The sequence below is a fragment of the Ovis aries genome, chromosome 2, assembly GCF_016772045.2.
Source record: "Ovis aries strain OAR_USU_Benz2616 breed Rambouillet chromosome 2, ARS-UI_Ramb_v3.0, whole genome shotgun sequence".
Classification (NCBI taxonomy): domain Eukaryota; kingdom Metazoa; phylum Chordata; class Mammalia; order Artiodactyla; family Bovidae; genus Ovis; species Ovis aries.
This window is the reverse complement of record NC_056055.1, coordinates 143906890-143927689: the sequence shown is the minus strand read 5'-3', so window position 1 is coordinate 143927689 and position 20800 is coordinate 143906890. Positions and strand designations below refer to the sequence as shown.

The 20800-nt window shown below is 38.0% G+C and overlaps 1 protein-coding gene and 1 non-coding gene across 2 annotated transcripts in view; both read left to right on the top strand.

Moving 5' to 3' along the window:
- Positions 1-20800, top strand: part of CSRNP3 (cysteine and serine rich nuclear protein 3) — a 210654-nt gene that overhangs the window by 162564 nt on the left and 27290 nt on the right. Inside the window, exon 5 of the mRNA XM_042243783.1 lies at positions 19131-19390. Within this exon, the coding sequence (XP_042099717.1) occupies positions 19131-19390 (260 nt within the window). The remainder of the gene's footprint in view (positions 1-19130; positions 19391-20800) is intronic.
- Positions 5101-5207, top strand: LOC114113311 (U6 spliceosomal RNA). The gene has a single exon (XR_003588372.1). It is a non-coding gene; the product is annotated as a U6 spliceosomal RNA (small nuclear RNA).

Here is a 20800-nt window from a genome sequence, read left to right as displayed (position 1 = left end):
CCATTTTGGAGTAGTTTAGGGTCTTAAACATAGTCTGTGGAATCTATGTATAAGGACTTGTGGTTATGTTTAATGGAATTTTCAAAATGTGAAACATATGGTCATAAATGCTAGAGTATAAGATGACTCATTTATAGTAATGCCATTTCATGAATGCATTAAACAATTTTATTGTCTTACATTCAAAAGCAATAGAATGATCTTAAAGTACAAAATAGAGAATTTATGTCTATAACTTTTCTGCTTTTTGTGGCATTCACTGTAGAAAAGTTGGAAAATTCAAAACTGTAAAGAAATGGATTTTGTGGAACTGTAATACTATCACTTCAAGATGATAATAGCATTATGATATATTTTCTCAGTATTTCTTTTATGTGTTATTATATAGCTGTTATATATTGTTAAACATTTTTTTCTAATCTAATTTTTATACTGAACATTGTATCAGGCATTTTCCAGTATTATTAAAATATCTGCAAAATCTTATTAATTTTATTGGCTACAGAACTATCCCTTCATATAGGCAAAGCCTTATGTTAACTCAACCATTTCTACAGTGTCAACCATTTAGGTGGTTTTCAGTTTGTCATTATTATACATAACTTAATGAACATGTTTGGCCACATAATTTTTAAAACTTCTGATTACTGTATCCTTAAGGTCAATTCCTAGATCCAGAATTATTTTTATTGAAAAAAAAAAAAGATGAACCTTTTCTGAGGTTCTTGGAATATACACTGAGAACTTGCCTTCTGAAAATGTTGTAATAATTTATATACCAATCAATAGTATAGAAAAATGCTCATCTCTTTGTACTATTGCCACAACTTAAGATTATTCCAATTTTTCATTATTGGCTAGTTAAATGGGAAAAAATTGTATTTTGTTATTGTTTTGATTTTTACTTATTTGATTATTAGTGAGTTTGAACACTTTTTATATATTTTAATCATTTAAGTACCACTTTTTGTCACTTTTCTGTTAACTTTGCTCAGCCGTCAATTGTTAGAAAAATGGCCCATGAACAGAGAAAAAGTACTACTAATTCTCATTGTTGCTAGTAGTTGTGTTCTATAAAGTTGCAGCAAACAATAAATTAGCAAATACTGAACCTCTGCGCCTAGGAAATATAGGGTTAGGTTTCTGGGAGCCTGTGGTCATGTTTTCATCCACCGGTCAATATATACTTTGTTTAGTGTGTTTCTGTTTCAAGGTAGTAGTGGCAATGTGAGTTGCTGAGTTGTGTCCGATTCTGCAGCTCCATGGACTGTAGCCCACCAGGCTTTTCTTTCCCAGCCAAGAATACTAGAATGGGTTGCCATTCCTTTCTCTGGGGGAATCTTCTCAACCCAGGGATTGAACCCGAGTTTCCTGCGTTGCAGGCAGATCCTTTACCATCTGAACTACCAGGGAAGCTTACTTAATTTTTATTCTTGATTGATTAACATTAAACTCATAGTCAACAGCACAGTGACTCATGCCCATACAAAGCTTATCTAGCACGACATCACAGCCTTGCACTTAGGGACACTGGACCTTTCAGCACTATGCTTGGGGCCATTTCAAACAGCAAACTGACCAACAAAAAGCCCCAAAGTGCATCTCCTGTGACACTGAACATACCACTCGAAGGATGCTGGTTTACATTAGGAGAGCTGAAACAGATTCAAGCAGTCAGCTTGTTCAGCCTCAGCTGAGAACGTGAGGCTACTCAGAGTTCGCACTGCTCTGGGCATGTCTGTGAATGATCATGAAAGTACCACAAGTATTGATTGGAGGTTACAAATAAGTTTCAACAAGAAGGTGAATTCACAAATCCAGAATCTATGAATAATGAGGAATCACTGTTTCTTCATTATCTTAGAGATCTGGCCCCAGGTTAATGGTGATAAATATGGGTGGGTAAAGAAATGAACGCACAGATAAATGTAAATCAATTCTTGTTGAAGGTAAAAGAAAAGTGTTACTTAAATCCTGTAATTTTGAAGTATAGGCAGGAGAATGAGCCGAAGAGGGAAACGCAGAGGGCACCAGCCTGAAGCCAGACAGAGTAGAACCTGCGTCTCATCGACCAGCTTGTGACCTTGGATGAGAACCACTCTGGGCCTTTATTTTCTCCTCCATAAAATCAAGATTAAAATATCTTCCTTAGACTAAACCTCACTTGGGGAACCTTTTGTCTCTTATTTAGACAATCCTAGGACCTTGTGTAATTCCCAAAATATATATGTCATCTACGTCAGGTGTATATATATATGTCAGATACTCAATGACAAAAATGTACCAAAAATGAAAAAAAAAAGTATTTAAAGTCCAAAATATTGCAGATGATAATTGCAGCCATGAAATTAAAAGACGCTTACTCCTTGGAAGGAAAGTTATGACCAACCTAGACAGCAGATTAAAAAGCAGACATTACTTTGCCAACAAAGGTCCGTCTAGTTAAGGCTATGGTTTTTCCAGTGGTCGTGTATGGATGTGAGAGTTGGATTATAAAGAAAGCTGAGCACCGAAGAATTGATGCTTTTGAACTGTGGTGTTGGAGAAGACTCTTGAGAGTCCCTTGGGTGGCAAGGAGATCCAACCAGTCCATCTTAAAGGACATCAGTCCAGGGTGTTCATTGGAAGGACTGATGTTGAAGCTGAAACTCCAATACTTTGGCCACTTGATGTGAAGAGCTGACTCATTTGGAAAGACCCTGATGCTGGGAAAGATTGAAGCCAAGAGGAGAAGGGGACAACAGAGGATGAGATGGTTGGATGGCATCACTGACTCGATGGACATGGGTTTGGGTAGACTCTGGGAGTTGGTGATGGACAGGGAGGCCTGGCATTCTGTGGTTCATGGGGTCGCAAAGAGTCGGACACGACTGAGCTACTGAACTGAACTGAAAATACAGAATAGAACATTTTCATTGTGAAACACTTGTCATATGGGACTAGTCCCTGCCAATGAATAGTTAACACATATTAATCTCTCCATTTCACATACTCTGCTGCTCTATATAAATGATTTATGTCAATTCAAATTATATGAATGATTTATTGATTTCTTTATTTTTATTTAGCAAACACTTGCATAGTACTTCCCTGGTGGCTCAGACGGTAAAGCATCTGTCTACAATGCAGGAGACCCGGGTTTGAGCCCTGGGTTGGGAAGATCCCCTGGAGAAGGAAATGGCAATCCACTCCAGTACTATTGCCTGGAAAATCCCATGGACAGAGGAGCCTGGTAGGCTACAGTCTATGGGGTCGCAAAGAGTCAGACATGACTGAGCGACTTCACTTTCACTTTGCATAGTACTTACTAGGCACCAAGCTTTGTTTAATGCTTAACAAATATCAATTTGTTTAATCCTTGTAACAACACTATACAGTGGGTTTTATTACTAAAACTATTTTATATTAATACATGAGTCATAGAGGGAGTAAATAACTTGTCCAAGGTCATACCACAAGCAAATGGCAGACACAGGATTTGAACTAAGTGTTTTGTCTTCAGAGTTCATGGTTATAACCTCTACTCTGTCACAACAGCCCTAGGAAATTTGAGATAAAGAAGCAGGGGTTAAGTCACTGCCCTAAGTTAGCAATGAGCCTACTGGTATGTCTGACTTTAAAGCCTGTGTCATTAAGATTTATAGCTCCAGGCCACTAGCATTCTGGTAATCAAACAGCAGAGGCTTACAACAGTTTACTACCTATGTTGATTCTAACTGCTTCTAAAACAAAAGCAGCTTGCTTTCTCTCTTCCTGTTTTCTTAATAATGAAGCTAGATTTTCATTGCTATAATTCTAGTTTTGTTCTTTTTTTTTTTTTTTTCTGAGTCCTGAAAGCTGATTTTCATGGAACGTGAAAGTGAAAGTCGCTAAGTTGTATCCGACTCTTTGCGACCCCATGGACTATACAGTTCATGGAATTCTCCAGGTCAGAATACTGGAGTGGGTAGCCTTTCCTTTCTCCAGGGGATCTTCTCAACCCACGGATCGAACCCAGGTCTCCCCCATTGCAGGCTGATTCTTTACCAGCTGAGCCACAAGGGAAGCCCATACCTTGGCATAAGGCCTCTTTATTTTTATGGATGCCAATCCTTGACTAAAGTCTGATCTGACAAACATACTTACGTCATGGAACATAAGAAGGGAGAAAAAAGAGTCAGCCCATTCCAGAACTAAGAATGGGCAGGAGATTGTTAAGATTAACAGCTTGAGCCTTGGACTGATGCTGTCTGCATTCACATCAGGCCGCTCTGCTACCAGCTGTGAGGTTTTGGTAAATCGCTTCACCTCTCTGGACCTCAGTTTCATTTATAAAATTTAACAGTCTACCTATTCTAACAATGCTTGTATTGGTATGAAGATTCAATGAATTAATACCTATGAAGCACTTAGAAAGGCCTTGGCACGTGGTCAACACACAAATAAAACTTCATCAATAGAAGCAACATTTTAAAATTACCCAATTATCATTACTAGCTTCACCACTGGTGTACTAGTAAGTTTTCAAACTTTGTGATTACACACCTCTACCATTAAAACTGGCCTATGTACAAATATCCTTACTTTATGTATAGATTGTCAAAATATGTAGCAGTAGTTTGTGGTAATAGATTGCATGGAACTTTAAACTAGATCACAGCAATGATTCACCAAGTCTTGGTTTATCTTTTCCTAATGCCCCTAAGCTGCCCCTGGATTCTTGTACCCAGACCTCTCCTCCCCAAAGAGTTCTTTGCTCAAAGCTACATACGGCCTTTTCTAGTCTTTCTCAGTTTCAATGGCTTGCTGTAGAAGAGAGGGTAACTTCTGTTCAAGGAAAGTAATTATATCCATTACCATCTGGGAACAATAATAGTCCCTTAACTCTCTCAAGATTATTCAAGTACTCAAAAAACATCCTGTGTTATCCCCACTGAATCCTTGATCAAAGACCCGAAGTCCGGGGGGTCAAGGCAGGGTCGACCTCAAATTGATTCTGCTTCTCACTTTTTTCCTTATGCCATCTCCCAGCACCAATTCCCTTTGGTGAGCGAATTGGTCCCTGGCAGGGCTGGAGATAAATGCTTTGCTTGTGAAAGTCACTTAAAAGTTGAATTTAGAGTGCTGGCTTCAGCATCACTTATACAAAAATTGGAATAATCCAGAGAAGATTAGCCTGGTCCCTGCTCAAGGGTGACATGCAAATTTGTGAAGTGTTCCAGACTTTTTTGACATATGTACACTATGTATGAAATGAGGGCAGGAGGAGAAGGGGGTGACAGAGATGAGATGGTTGGATGACATCACTGATTCAATGGACATGAGTTTGCGCAAACTCAGGGAGATAGTGAAGGACAGGGAAGCCTGGCATACTACAGCTCATAGGATCGCAGAATCAGATAGGACTTAGTAACAGGCAACAACAGCATATAAAATCGATAACTAATGAGAACCTACTGTTTAGCGCAGGAAACTCTACTCAGTGGTCTGTGGTGACCTAAATGGGAAAGAAATCCAAACTGGAGTGGATATATGTGTGTGTATATATATATATATATATAATTGATTCACTTTGCTGTACAGCAGAAGCTAACACAACACTGTAAAGAAACTCTACTCCAATAAAAACATTTTTTTAACTGAAAAGAAAACCTTAGACTTAGAGACATCGCAGACCATATATGCATGAGAGGAGGTCAGGGAACTTGTTAGTGGAGAATGCTGAGAACCAGGGATCCAAGGCTGAGTTCACTCCAGACGTAAAAGAAGCATAGAAATCATTGAGAAGTGATGCTCTTGAAGATAGAGGGGGTTGAATCCTACTTTTATGAAACTCAGTATTCTCATTCTGCTTATTTTTTTCTCTTCCATCCCAAGGAATAGAAAATCCTAAAATATAGAAGGAAAAGAAACCTTTTTATACCTTCATTTCTCCTTCATAGCCCAAAGTCACATTTAGCTTTGGAAAAAGTATTTCCTGTAACAACCTATATGTCATATGAGTAGCATAGAAAGGGAAAACATAGATCCCAGAAGGGGGACTGTTTCTATACATCCTGAGGTACCTGAGAGTATATGCAGATGCACACAGTTGACCGCCCCCATATTCGTGGATTCTGCATCTGCAGATTCAACCAACAAATGATTCAGAATATTCAGAAAAAAATTCCAGAAAGTTTAAAAAGAGAAACATGAATTTGCTGTGCTCTGGCAACTATTTACATAATATTTACATTCTATTTGCAATAATCTACATAGTATTTACATTGTGATGCTGGGAAAGATTGAGGTCAGGAAGAGAAGGGGACAACATAGGATGAAATGGTTGGATGGCATCACTGACTCAATGGGCATGAGTTTGAGCAAATTCCGAGAGAGTGAAGGACAGAGAAGCTTGGCATGCTGCAGTCCATGGGGTTGCAGAGTCAAACACGACTTAGCAACTGAACAGCAAGGCATTATAAGAAATCTTGAGTTCATTTAAAGTATACAGGAGGATGTACATAGGTTATGTGCAAATATTATATTACTTTACTTAAGGGACTTGAGTATCTATTGACTTTGGTTCCATGGGGGTTCTGGAACCAATTTCCCATGGATACCAATGGACACCTTTATCCCCCTATTTACCCCATAGATGTGATATCAAATCATAACCGGGTCCACTACTGGGAACTGCCAAATACATTCCCTAGAACTTTGGGCTGATTCTCTCCTTTGGCAAGATATTTTCAAAGGGAGATATCTGTGAGCTGCAAAGAGATCCTGGTAGCTCAGTGGGAAAGAATCTGCTTGCAGTGCAGCAACTCTAGTTCGATCCCTGGGTCAGGAAGATTCTGTGGAGTAGGAAATGGCAACCCACTCCAGTGTTCTTGCCTGAGAAATCCCATGGACAGAGGAGCCTGGTAGGCTATAGTCCATGGTGTTGCAAGAGTTGGACACAACTTAGCAACTAAACCACCACCACCCTGAAGGGTGAGGTAATGTCTCCTTCCCAATGAACAACAGGCTTGTTTACTGCTTGCTAAGAAAAACAGTGGATTCCCAAACTCATTGTGCCTTTGGTACAATGCAAACGTACTGTGTGTCCAGTATCCGTTTGGCTCCTCCACCTTGCCCCTGTAGAATCTGGTGAACAAGGAGTACCAACAGAAACAAGATGCTCGATCTGCTTCTTGTACTGTGAATACTGAAAATAGTTTGTTTCTGACCCAGCAACTCGTGTTTTTGCCCCCATCTGCGAAATATTAAGAGGACAACTCTTTAGTTGCAGAGTAAAATTGTCCCAGACAAGATAAATAGCTGCCTTCTCTCAAATTACATAGTAGCCTATATTGTATCAGTTCTGCCTGGCTCTCATATTTCAATAAAAATTCAAAATTCTCCTTGCTTGCTTCTGCAGTTTGTCTCAGGAACTCGACAGCCATGGCTTTTACTTTCGTTTCTACCAACCACAAAAAGAGGAAAATTAGATGTCTTAGCACATGGCTGTATATCATAAAATTCCATAGGAAATTAATAAATCTTGTGTGATATGATTTTACTTTTACAGGATAGTCATGACTCTAAGGCAAAGATAATAATTTAAATACCAAGAGATAGAATTGTTTTGTAGATCTATCACTAGTGAGCTGCTAAAGGCAAAAATTTCAGTCTTGTTTTTGCTAGAGGTCAGTACCAATTAGTGATGTTTTATCAGCAGGATTTCTCTTTCAAAACTGTTTTCTAATGTTCAGGTAACTCCCCTACTAGTTACTTGCTTTTTAGAGATGGGTTTGGTTTATCAGCTCATTATTAATGGATTATTTAGAGGTTTATTATGGTGCCAGGGTTTTTGTTTTTATGTCTGATCTATTGAAATGGAAAATACAGCATATTTCAAATGGTTTGTAATACAAAAATTATGTGTACCCTGAAGCCATGAAGGCAAGGTGTCCTCTCTTCAGTATATTATGTTTTTTATTGAAGAGTACCTTCAGAAAATAAAGTGACTAGAAACTAAGAAGGGAGGAAGACACTGACCACGAGGCTTTAGGGGAAAACTGTCAAATGCCATCTTATCATTTAAAATTAAGGAAAGTGTATTCAGGAAATGTGTACGTTTACATACTCACCTCATAGCTCAGTTATTCATTCATCTCATTTGGTTACACAAACATTTATCAAGTGAGTCCTCAGTGCCTGGCTGTGTGCTGTCCCCTGAGGGCTCTTTAGGGAGCAAAATTACCCCCTTGCCCACCGGGTGTTTACCAGGCAGTGGAGGAGAAACACACCCTCATATTATCTATACCAAGTCAGGGGTGTTCTGGAAATGTGTAGAAAGGGCACAAACCACATATTAGGGATTCTATGAAAGGCTTCTTAAAGTTGACATTTGAGCTGAATCTCAACTAATTTTTCTATTAGTAGTAGATACGGAGCGGTAATTTTATGCCAAACATGAAGCTTTAAGCAGTTTCCTTATTTGTAGCTTTTAAAAGTGTCTGAGAGGATGATGAGAAGTTGAAGCATATGCTCAGTCAACAAAAAACTATTTTTGGAGAAAAATCATGAACTTTTTCTTTTGTTTTTCTTTCTTTCTTTTTGATGTTTACAACCCTCCCAAATCTTTCGTTGACAGCCAGGAAGCAGAAGGTACCACAGTAACCCCAGCTGCCCCACTCCCAGCTGCCTTCCCAGACTCCGTTTTAATCCCAGCTCTGCAGCCCTAGATCTTTTTTAAATTTAGAATGTCTGACATATGGAGCCAGTAATACAGCATTGATGAATTTCTTCCTTTTATGTTTTTTTTTAATGATTTTGATTTTTGTTTGGGGTGAGCATAGTAAAGGCTTTTTAGGTTAAGGATATAAAAAAGAAACGTGCTTTCAGATTTCCTCATTCTTAGCAAAGTTCAAGTGCATTACCTTTGACCCAGTCCTCTCCAGAATGACTTGATCTTAGTTGCTCTTGTTATTTTTGAGGATTTTGTTTCATTTTGTTGTTGTTGTTGTTCAGTGGTGCTCTGACCTGGATTATCATGATATATTAGGCTTGATGGGCCTACATTGTTGGGCCAGATGAGATACAGTGTGGGGAAGTCGTTGAGCAGGTGGGAAGTGCTGTTTAATTCTTCTAACAGAGGAGGCTCATGGTGGTACTGAGAAAATGTAAAAAGCAGCAAAACAGGTTAGTAGAGCCAAAGACTAGCAAATATCTCCTTCTGTCATTGTGTGAGCATTTTAATCAAATGGCCTGCCTCATGCAGCTTTATTTTGCATTGAGATATTCCATGTCCCCCAAATATTTCTCAGATGGTGGTAATGAATTGCATTGCCCTCTCAGTTGTAAGAGCGCGGGTATTCTGCTGTGGAGCCATATGGTTCCCATTTATTTTAATGTGTCTTTGACATCAGGAGAATTGCTGAGACAGCAGAGGAAAGTGCTTACAACTTGGACTGCAGCCAGAGCTGCGAATATTTATGTTTAGTGACAACTACCTTTTTTTCTCAGTAAAAAACGATATGGTCCTAAGATGGTATACATGTTGAGATTTTAATAAAATGAGAGTTTATATATTTTGGAAATATCTGTTACTTTAATAGCAGTGGAATGTATTTCTTAAGCATGTAGTTTTAGGGTTTAATTGCACATATGAGAGATTAAGGAAACAAGCTGGGAAGTAGGTGGTATTTATTTTCTCACTGATAATAAAGGAACACACTTTTTGTTTGGTTTAACAGCATCACCAAAATAGTAGTCTGCATATGTAATGCTTTCCATCTGTGATTCTTAAGGTTTTTTACAAAGGTAATATTTCTGATAATACTCCTGAGGTAAACATAATTCTGAAAATACTAACGGAGGGATTGAAAAATGCAGGTGCCCCTTAATTTAATCTGTATAATGGAAATCAGCAAATTTAGAATTCAGATTTTGAATTAAGTACATTATCTAACAATTTATTATTTTCCAAGTATGAGGATAGGATAATACTTTCTCTAATTCATTAGTGATATGGTATGCTTACAATAAAGAAGCATTCTTTAAAAAATGAGATGACAAAGACCTCAGTAATAATCAATGTTCCATATATAAATGTTAATATCATCTCTGTAGAAATCTTAGATTCTCTGAAAAATTATGTTATCTAAGGAAAATACATACTGTTAACAGAGAAAAGTGGTGATAACATTGATCAGTTTCTGTGAAATTGTTCTCACTAGAAATAAAGTCAGATGGCCAGTTGAATATATGGAACAGGGAAAAAATTTCTGAACTTTCAGTTGTTTGAGACAGAACTGAACAGAATGCAGGTTCTAAATTTAGCAAAACACTTTAATATTATATTGTCTTTCAATATCTTGCTAAAGGATTTTAATATATAAACTTTATTTAAGTGATATGTTATATAAACACACTATTTATCATATAAAGATCAGAAGGAAGACTTCATTTCAAATATAGAATTAGAATCCCAAGATTCATGATACCTAGTACTATAAATTTGATGGATGAATTGATGAAAAAGGAAAATTAGAGTGAAACTTGGTTGATCGTTCGGTTAATGGTACTATTTTAATCAATGGTTTAATCTAAATTTGTTTTAGTTTAACAGTTCACTATTCCCAGTATTAATTGCATTTGATGTTGATGGATAGGGCTTTCTAAGTCACATTGCATTTTCAATGGGCCTCAATTTAATATAAGCAGTGAAAGGGTTAGTGCTAAGTCATCTATAAAGATTAAAGATAAGGGAGAACGTGATTTCTTTTTAAAATTTTTGTTCTTTCAATTAAAAAAAAACTATATTGGAGTATAGTTGATTTACAGTGTTGTATTAGTTACAGGTGTACAGCAAAGTGAATTAGTTATAAACTTATATCAATTGTTTTTCAGATTTTTTCCCCGTATAGGTTATTACAGAATACTGAGTAGAATTCCCTGTGCTATACAGTAGGTCCTTATTCATTTCTTTCAGTTTTTTAATTTCAAATTTATAACTTCAAAATGCAGCATTTATTCCTTTTGTTCTAATAAGTATGAGAATAAAATGACCCCCTCCCTATTTTTTAGATAACTCACAAGAATTAGGGGGAAAGTGCAGAGGGCATTTTTAATAAATTCAAATGTATGAATAAAAAAGAGCTAGTTCTGAGAAATGACCACTCTTTGTGAGTTAATCATCATAATTATTTATGACATCAAAGCTGGAAGGTCGAAGTTCTCAATTTTTATTTGCAGCTTTCTAAATATATATCAAAATCCTGGACAATAAACTTTATTTTTTTTTTTCAAGCAGAGAATTGCAAGTAGATGATGACACTATTAAACCACGCTCTCTAATGTCAAATTCAGCTTGCAGTGTGCTGAGCGGCCTGGGCTGTAGCTGTCAAGAGACTGGGGAGAGAGCTGCCTCCCTGCACGCCGATCTCTAGCTTGCTTGTGTGGACGTAGCTGACAGACTGAATAGATGACGACGTGACGCGCATGCTCATTATCCAAAACAAAGCGTTGGTCGTCCAGCCTGAAGGGGCAACTTTTTATATTATTTCTGTTTTCTTGTTAAATTTTTTGCTTAAATGCGTTTGCAGTATTTGTATGTCTTGATAGAAAATTTATTATCACATAGTCTTATGAGAGAGGGTTTTTTCTTTTGTTTTGTTTTTGTAAAACTAACGGTTTAAACAAAAGGGTTTCATCTTGAGTTATTTCCACTCCGAAGCTTCAATGCACCAAAGACGTTATTAGTCTTCAGAGTAATCCATTGTGAATATTTTCAACCTGTTATTAGGATGGAAAATACTTGGGGCTAAATGGTCAAACTACCTAATCTTGTCTGTAAATTATAAACCTATTTCTCTTCTACAGAAGGACTGACATCAGAATGCTGACTGGTGCTTACGCGTGTTTATCATAGTTTATATTCTCCAGTCGGTTTGCCCCGTTACTAGAACATAAATTGGTTGGTTGGTTGGTTGGAGATGGGGAAGAATGGCATTGAGGGGCTGGAGAGACAGATGTGCTGCAGTTTGAAAAGCAGTTAGAGCTATCATTCATACTACAGGGAACCAGAAACAAACTGGGACTTGATATCTCAAGCATCACTTCACGTGGGAGCTACTCTTCCTTGATTTTTATTTTTGAATGCTGCTTTCATAGAAATAAGGGCACAGTAAAAGAAAAAAGTCCCTAATTTGATGGGTCCTGACATTTTCTTACATTTACCGACTTTGTCTCCATTCTGATGGCCTTTTGGGAAATGCAAAGCACTTCAATTCCAAAACATTGGGAATATCCCAGTATTGTCTCTAACAGATCCAGTGTTTGGAAAAGTCTTTCTTTCATGATTGTTTTTCCACATGGTATATCTTTCATGCAGTGAAAGTGTTATTCGCTCAGTCCTGTCCGACTTTTTGTGACCCCCATGGACTGTAGCCCACCAGGCTCCTCTGTCATTGGAATTCTCCAGGTAAGAGTACTGGAGTGGGTTGCCATGCCTCCTCCAGGGGATCTCCCCAATCCAGGGATTGAACCCTTGTCTCCTGCATCACAGGCAGATTCTTTACTGCTTGAGCCACCAAGGAGGCCCTATATCTTTCATCACTGAATATAAAATAACATCCTGAGTCTAGCATACTATTGATTTGGCCACCACTTTTTTTTATATACTTCAGGTAATTTGAATTCTGTTCACAGTTGGAAGGAAAATACTCCCAAATAGTCTTTACTTTCATTTGCCTCTCATTTATCCATGCCTTAAGATATTTCCTTTTATTAGTCTTTTGGAATTGTTCCCACTTGAAAGATTTATTACTTCCCTAAATACCTTACTTGAGCAAAATAACCAAACAAACAAATAAAAAACCCCACAAAAATACAACTGTGGTAAGTAGATTTGAGAAACTTGAGAATGTGACATAAAAGAATGAAAGGGAACAATTAGAACAAGGAAGAATTACTTTTGACAGAAAACTTGCTTCATTTTCAAAGGAACTACTCCTGTTTTGCTTGGTTGCTGGATTCATTTCACGCCTTACCTGTGATTAAGCTCTGAGACCATGTGTGGGACACCATGATCAAGAGGGGCCGATCTTGACAATTGTGTCAAGCTGGAGAAGATGTGAAAATATGATCACGGGAGATTTGTAGAAGTCCCTTGGATAGATTGAGGACATATATTTTTTAAAATCTTAATAACTTTAACCATTGAAAGTTGATTTAATATCTAAGGTGTTATTGTTAATTCTATGCAAAATATTTTCTGATGACAATGGGGTTTTTGTTTGAAAGTTAGGTTTCGTGACTTCATAACTGATATGATCTTGATTTGTTCTTTAAAAGGTGAGAAACAACATACTTTCAGAGACCCTGATTAACTTGGCCTGTATAATTTAAGAAAACAAGTTTTTATTACCCAGGATTTACCTAGATAAACTAATTTGAACAATCTCACTTTGCTTCTACTAAATTCCACCCCACTCCTACAACAAAGAAAAATAAACTCAATATTGACTTACAAATCATCTGGTGTTTTCCTTTTGAATATACTGGATAAGAGAAAGAAGTATACTATTAACTTCATCAGACCCAAATGATAAAATTATTATTTTCCACAATTTTCCCCTTGTTTAACATCAGACTGGACCAAAAACTCTCAACCTCCATGTGGCAACTTCAGAGCCAAAATACATAGTTCTGTTTACTGCTGTCTGCCTTTCCACCTCTATCTGGACTTTGCTGATAGTTGTTGACACTAAAAGAGCCAAATGTGCATTAAGAGAGTAACTGAATTACTCCTCAAGCACTGGCCCCAGAATGATTGCGCTATAGTGGAATCAATGATCCAGAATCTTGTCTTCAGTTTTATAGACTCAGACACACGATGGTCTCGTGCATACAGAAAGGGCAATCTCAGATGCAGTGACACACACATTCACAAATGTCTGAAGTATAAACCAGAAAGCAAATTTGATTATTTTCAGCAAGAAATAGAATCGACAATCAGATAATCTTGTTGACTTTTGAAGTTATATTCCAATGTGAATGAACAGGTTGGTTTATGCGTGTCGAAATGGAGCAAGGTTGGTTGCATTTTCTTAGAGCCTGATGTGAGGCAGCTTTGCTATCTTAATATACTCATCTTCTCTGTAGGATCAGAATATTCACTTAGCTTTGGCTTCCATTTTTTTAACATGTATTTTATTGAAGTATCTCTGATTTACAATGCTGTGTTTATTTCTGCTATATAACAAAGTGATTCAGTTATACATAAATATATTGTTTTTCATATTATTTTGCATTATGGTTTATCACAGAATATTGAATATAGCTCCCTCTGCTGTATAGTAGGACTTCTGTTGTTTATTCATTCTATATATAATAGTTTGCATCTGCTAATCCCACATGGCTTCCATTTTTAATCCACTCTGAGCATGAACTCTTTATATAAATGTATGGTATAACTTATTTTATTTTATCTACTTACTTTCTAACCCTGGCATCGTGAATTAATTTCTCAACTCTCTTCCTCATTCATTTTTAAAAGCATTTTAAAGATGAGTAGCTTCTGCAGATAGCTAATGCTGGTTACTCTATGCTGTTTATTCCTTTAATTTACAAAGATCAATATTATCTCCATAATATGTGATGATTGTACAGCAATACCAGTACACCGTGATGTGCTAGCCATAATGGTGGTCTCAAGAGCTGTGTCCTGGTTGGGACAAATAATACTGCTGTACTTAGACACTTCTGCTGCAGGATGGTAACTGACTGAGATAAAAGAAGAGCTGGAAGGCAGCAAAAAATAAGCATTGCATATGAAAACAGACTAGTTATTTTTTAAAGCAGTAATGAACGCCACCTTCTCCATTTTTTTTTCTTGCTCTTGACCTTGCAGTAATAAAATGAACCCTGAACTCTGTAGAGACACAACGTTGAGTTCAATTATCCTATAAAGGGCACAGATTACTAGGTAGGTATAGCATCGAGGTTTCAGATTCCCTATGGCAGATGTGCTGGGTGGATTTCATCTGTTTTTCTCAGGTTTGAAAACCAGACTCTTTTTTGATAACTTCATTCTGTGATTGTTAGTCAGATTGGCTCTGGAGGCAAGAGACAGCCCACAAGGGCCTGTTCTAGGGCTCTAGTTCAATCATCAGAAGAGAGAGACATGAGTGCCTCTTAAGTTTAGGAAAGCCACATTTAAAATATTCCTCATGAGGCTAATCTTACAACATCTCAAAGGCTTCCTTTAAAATGTATTCTATAGGCTTTTTGATCATATTTCTATAGTGCTACTTATAATATGCAAATGCTGAAACAAGTATAAGCACGTTTGAATTATAAGCTGTAGTGGATAGGAAAAAGCCTAAGTCCACGTGCACTGTGACAGTGTTAGAAATGCCAAGAGCCCAGGTGAAGGGGTTCTACTCTCTGCCACTGTTGTCTTTTTCCAAGCCTTGGAAAATCATCTCTTAACAGTTTTCTGGGGAAAGTATAATATGGCCTTTTGTGAAAGGATGGTACAGTAGATTCATCCAAAAGGTAGAATTCTTTTATCATCTAAAAATGCAGGTACAAAATCTCAATAAAAATTTCTAAAGGAAACTCATGTAGAGTACTGTGAATTATCTAAAAGACAAGTAAGGAAACTATCAGATGTGTTTATAATAATTATTTTAAATGAGTGCATTAAAATATTTTTATTTTATTTGTAAATTATGGCCTTGAAAGATAGTATTTTCAGGGCATCATTCTTATGATATGAAGAGCAAAATGAGTTCAAGATTATCACCCGAAAAGCAGAGGCTCTAGCCTGCTGTAAGGTGGTGACAGATGAGGTTGTCAGATCAGGTAGCAAATTACTGGGCAGATGGTTGAATTTTGCTTTCTACGGTGAAATCTTTTACATTTTGACAGATTCTTCTTTGTTCTGAGATGATTTAAACCTACAGTTATGAAGCAGATCAGAGCTTTTAAATCTAAGTTGAAAATTGTCACTACTGCCAGGAGTACAAGTATGTTGCCGTGAACATGTACATAGATAACTAGAAAAGATAAATGGAAAAATTACATACACGCTAGAAGCATTTGCTCCCTGGCAATCTCTTCTGGAGAAGTAAAGCATTAATGAGGAGGAAAAGTTGAGATAGCTAAATTCTTGCCCAAATGTCTTATTTCCTTTACTCTGTTTGAGTCTATTTATTATGAGTTTCTCATCACTGGAAATGAAAGCTCCATGTGGGCAGGGATCACAGATGTCTTTTCCACCAATATATCCAATCATTTAGAAAGTGCCTGGGAAAACTACTGGTTTATATTTATTAAATATATAAATCCTCAAAATGATATGTATCACAGCAACTTCTCTATTTGGCTTGAAGGTTTTATAAGGAGAAAATGAGACAACTGAACCTGGAAGTTCATTCTATTCCCTTAGAAGCATCAGTTCAGTTCAGTCGCTCAGTCATGTCCAGCTCCCTGCAACCCCATGAACTGCAGCACTCCAGGCCTCCCTGTCCATCACCAACACCTGGAGTTCACTCAGATTCATGTCCATCAAGTCCGTGATGCCATCCAGCCATCTCATCCTCTGTCGTCCCCTTCTCCTACTGCCCTCAATCCCTCCCAGCATCAGAGTCTTTTCCAATGAGTCAACTCTTCGCATGAGGTGGCCAAAGTACCAGAGTCTTAGCTTCAGCATCATTCCTTCCAAAGAAATCCCAGGGTTGATCTCCTTCAGAATGGACTGGTTGGATCTCCTTGCAGTCCACGGGACTCTCAAGAGTCTTCTCCAACACCACAGTTCAAAAGCATCAATTCTTTGGCGCTCAGCCTTCTTCACAGTCCAACTCTCACATCCATATTGATCACTGGAAAAACCATAGCCTTGACTAGACGGACCTTTGTTGGCAAAGTAATGTCTCTGCTTTTATATGCTATCTAGGTTGGTCATAACTTTTCTTCCAGAGAGTAAACATCTTTTAATTTCATGGCTGCAGTCACCATCTGCAGTGATTTTGGAGCCCAAAAAAATAAAGTCTGACACTATTTCCACTGTTTCCCCATCTATTTCCCACGAAGTGATGGGACCGGATGCCATGACCTTCGTTTTCTGAATGTTGAGCTTTAAGCCAACTTTTTCACTCTCCTCTTTCATTTTCATCAAGAGGCTTTTTAGCTCCTCTTCACTTTCTGCCATAAGGGTGCTGTCATTTGCATATCTGAGGTGATTGATATTTCTCCCGGCAGTCTTGATTCCAGCTTGTGCTTCTTCCAGTCCAGCGTTTCTCATGATGTACTCTGCATATAAGTTAAATAAGCAGGGTGACAATATACAGCCTTGACGTACTCTTTTTCCTATTTGGAGCCAGTCTGTTGTTCCATGTCCAGTTCTAACTGTTGCTTCCTGACCTGCATACAGATTTCTCAAGAGGCAGGTCAGGTGGTCTGGTATTCCCATCTCTTTCAGAATTTTCCACAGTTTATTGTGATCCACACAGTCAAAGGCTTTGGCATAGTCAATAAAGCAGAAATAGATGTTTTTCTGGAACTCTCTTTCCATGATCCAGCGGATGTTGGCAATTTGATCTCTGGTTCCTCTGCCTTTTCTAAAACCAGCTTGAACATCTGGAAGTTCACAGTTCACGTATCGCTGAAGCCTGGCTTGGAGAATTTTGAGCACTACTTTACTAGCGTATGAGATGAATGCAGCTGTGTGGTAGTTTGAGCATTCTTTGGCATTGCCTTTCTTTGGGATTGGAATGAAAACTGACCTTTTCCAGTCCTGTGGCCACTGCTGTTTTCCAAATTTGCTGGCATATTAAGTGCAGCACTTTCACAGCATCATCTTTCAGGATTTGAAATAGCTGAACTGGAATTCCATCACCTACAGTAGCTTTGTTCGTAGTGATGCTATCTAAGGCCCACTTGACTTCACATTCCAGGATGTCTGACTCTAGGTGAAGCATATTTTTATATAAATCCAGACTGCTCCTGTAGTTACTTTTCTTTCATTGTTTATACAGTCTTACAAATAAAAATCATCTTTGGAGTCTGCAGCAGTTGACATCTCCCAGAAGCAGTGTGGCACCAAATCTTAGCCTTGTTCATTTTCCTTTGTTTGATCCCAGCTTTCTACAGTGACCTGATGGCTAAAAGACTGGGTTCTAGAATAATGAATCCCATTTTCACTGCTAGTTATATGACCTTGGCCACGTCATTTAACCTTTTGTGGATTGTTTTCCTCAGAATGGAGGCTTGGATTATTCTAACTCAAGCAGTCATAAGAATAAAATGAGATAATTCATGCCTAGTCCTTTGTATAGTTCTTTGAACAGTCCATAAATGGTTCATTGTTTCTTTTTGTTTCATTGAAAGAAATCACTCAAATTCTATAAGACTGGGTTACTTCACAACAAAATAAACAGACTGGCACGTCTTCCAGCTTCAAAAGGTCAATGTGTAATTCTCTTTCTCTCAACTACAGAGTTCATCTCAAGCTTCCATGGTGCTCTCTGCATCTTGATGTCTCTGTAACTAATAGTAAAGGTTCTGATATATCTCATGATGTTTTTGATATTCTCAATGTATACTTGGATTAAAGTCCCACTGTCCATAATGTTACTTATTGGTGTTTTTTCAGATGAAAACTTGGCTAGATTTAGATTGTAAAAATGCCTAAATAATGCCATTGAGCCTTTTTCTATAAATTTTTATTGCATTTTGGAATTTTCTAAAATTTAAAAATAGACATTTCACACCAAGAGCCTTCCATATCAAATGAGAGCCAAAAAGTTTGTAGTATGTGTCCTTTCTGATTATAGTAAAATACAACTCATGTGAAAATCATAAAAGCAAAACTTAAAAGGTGAAGGAAAATGAGAAATTAAATTCTGCCACTGATTCACAGGCTACTGGCAACTTGCCTAAAAGTTTGCTTAGACTACCGTTATAGAGGACTTAAAAGCCTACTTCACCACAGCTAGGAGAAAATCTAAGCAAGGAATGTGAAGTCTGTGCCAATTCTGAGTGACAACATTTTTAGTGTCTCCCAGCCAGAAAGGGTTGACCGTAAATTTAAGATCATCGAGTGGCATTTTGCAATTCGTCACCTCATCCGAAAGCTGCTGTGGGGCTGTTCTCTGAGTTGTTTCTTTCCCTTTCAGCTTCCTCCATCCTCAAAAGAGAGAAGCGGCTGAGGACCAAGAATGTACATTTCAGTTGCGTCACTGTGTACTACTTCACCAGGAGGCAGGGTTTCACAAGTGTGCCCAGCCAAGGCGGCAGCACCCTGGGCATGTCCAACCGCCACAACAGCGTGCGCCAGTACACCCTGGGCGAATTTGCCAGAGAGCAGGAGAGGCTCCACCGGGAGATGCTGAGAGAACACCTCAGGGAGGAAAAACTGAATTCTCTAAAACTAAAGGTAAAAAAAACTTAGAAATGCACTTTTTTTTTTAATTTTTATTTTTTGGCCAAACCCCCAATCCTTACCTCAATCTGGTTGCATTATCCCATTTTCATATCTAGATCTGCAGATTAAAATGGGTATTTTCCAAGCAGACTCTCTGCTGAGGCTTTTTTAAAGGAAAAACAGTATAGTCTCATCACTGAAAACAGGGCAGAAAACTTCCCTGACATCGTGTATTTATTCACTCTATAAATATTTATTTAGGTCATAAACCCTGTGCTTCAGCTGGGGCTAACTGCTATGAAAAATAGATGTGCTCTCTTTTCTCCTGGAACTTACATATTAACAGAAAAGAAGAATATTAATCATGTAGACAAAATCACATCTTCATTAAGTACCATAAAGGGGAGTTGCTAGGTGCTAGGAAAGTATGTAACCGAGAATTGATATCAAGGAGTTTCCTCAAGAGAGTGACGATTGAACTGAAATCTGAACAGGTAACCAGGCAGAAAAGGTTGGTGAGAATCGTTCAGGCAGCAGGGAACGATGAGTTACCTTGTGTCAGGAGGAAGCACGGGAGCATGCAGAGGCGAGTGAGCCTGGAGCAGAGATGGAAGGAGCAGATCGTGATGGGGGTAGGGTTGGGCTTTGTCAGTCTGATTAAGACATTGTTTTTCTCTTCATCCTAATGCCATCAGAAGTCATATAAGAGTTTTAGGCATGGGGTCCATTGGCAGAATAATATAATATGGTTCATGCTATGATTTGAGAATGGTTTAGGGGCAGGGGTAGCCGTGTCGGGGGAGCTTATGGAGTCAGACCAGTTAAGAGGCTGTTACAATAGTCCAGGAGAGAGATGATGGTAGGTTAGATTACACTGATGGTAGGGGAGATGTAGAGAGATGGACAGAGGGAGTAATTTAGGAAATGAAATCAACAGTCCTCGATGATGTGCTGGATTTGGAAGGAAAGTGGGGAGCTGTCAAGAATGACTCCTAAATTTCTGGCTTGCAGAACTGAATGAGTTGTGGGTGATAGTACCTTTCTCAATGACAAGAATATGACAAGGAATCCAGGTGATTCTGAGAGGCTTTTGAGTTATTAAAGTGATGTTAGGGAGGGGTCCAGGTAGAGATAACTATCATTGTGCCATCTTAGAGATTAAGTGGAGAGAAACACAGCTCAGACAACCTTTTCCTTGATCAGAGACACTCTTTATATTTGTATGGATCCATCAACTTATCAGCTTATAGTAAATGGCCTCCCATTATTATCTAAGGACAAAGGAAAAAAGACAAAGATTTTTCTTACATAATCCAGGATGCTTAACATAAAGAATCACTGGTTTAGTAGCAGAAACACCATAAGCACACCTGTGTTACCTATACCTTTAGAGGCCAATATGAAGTCAGTTAGCAGAGTTGT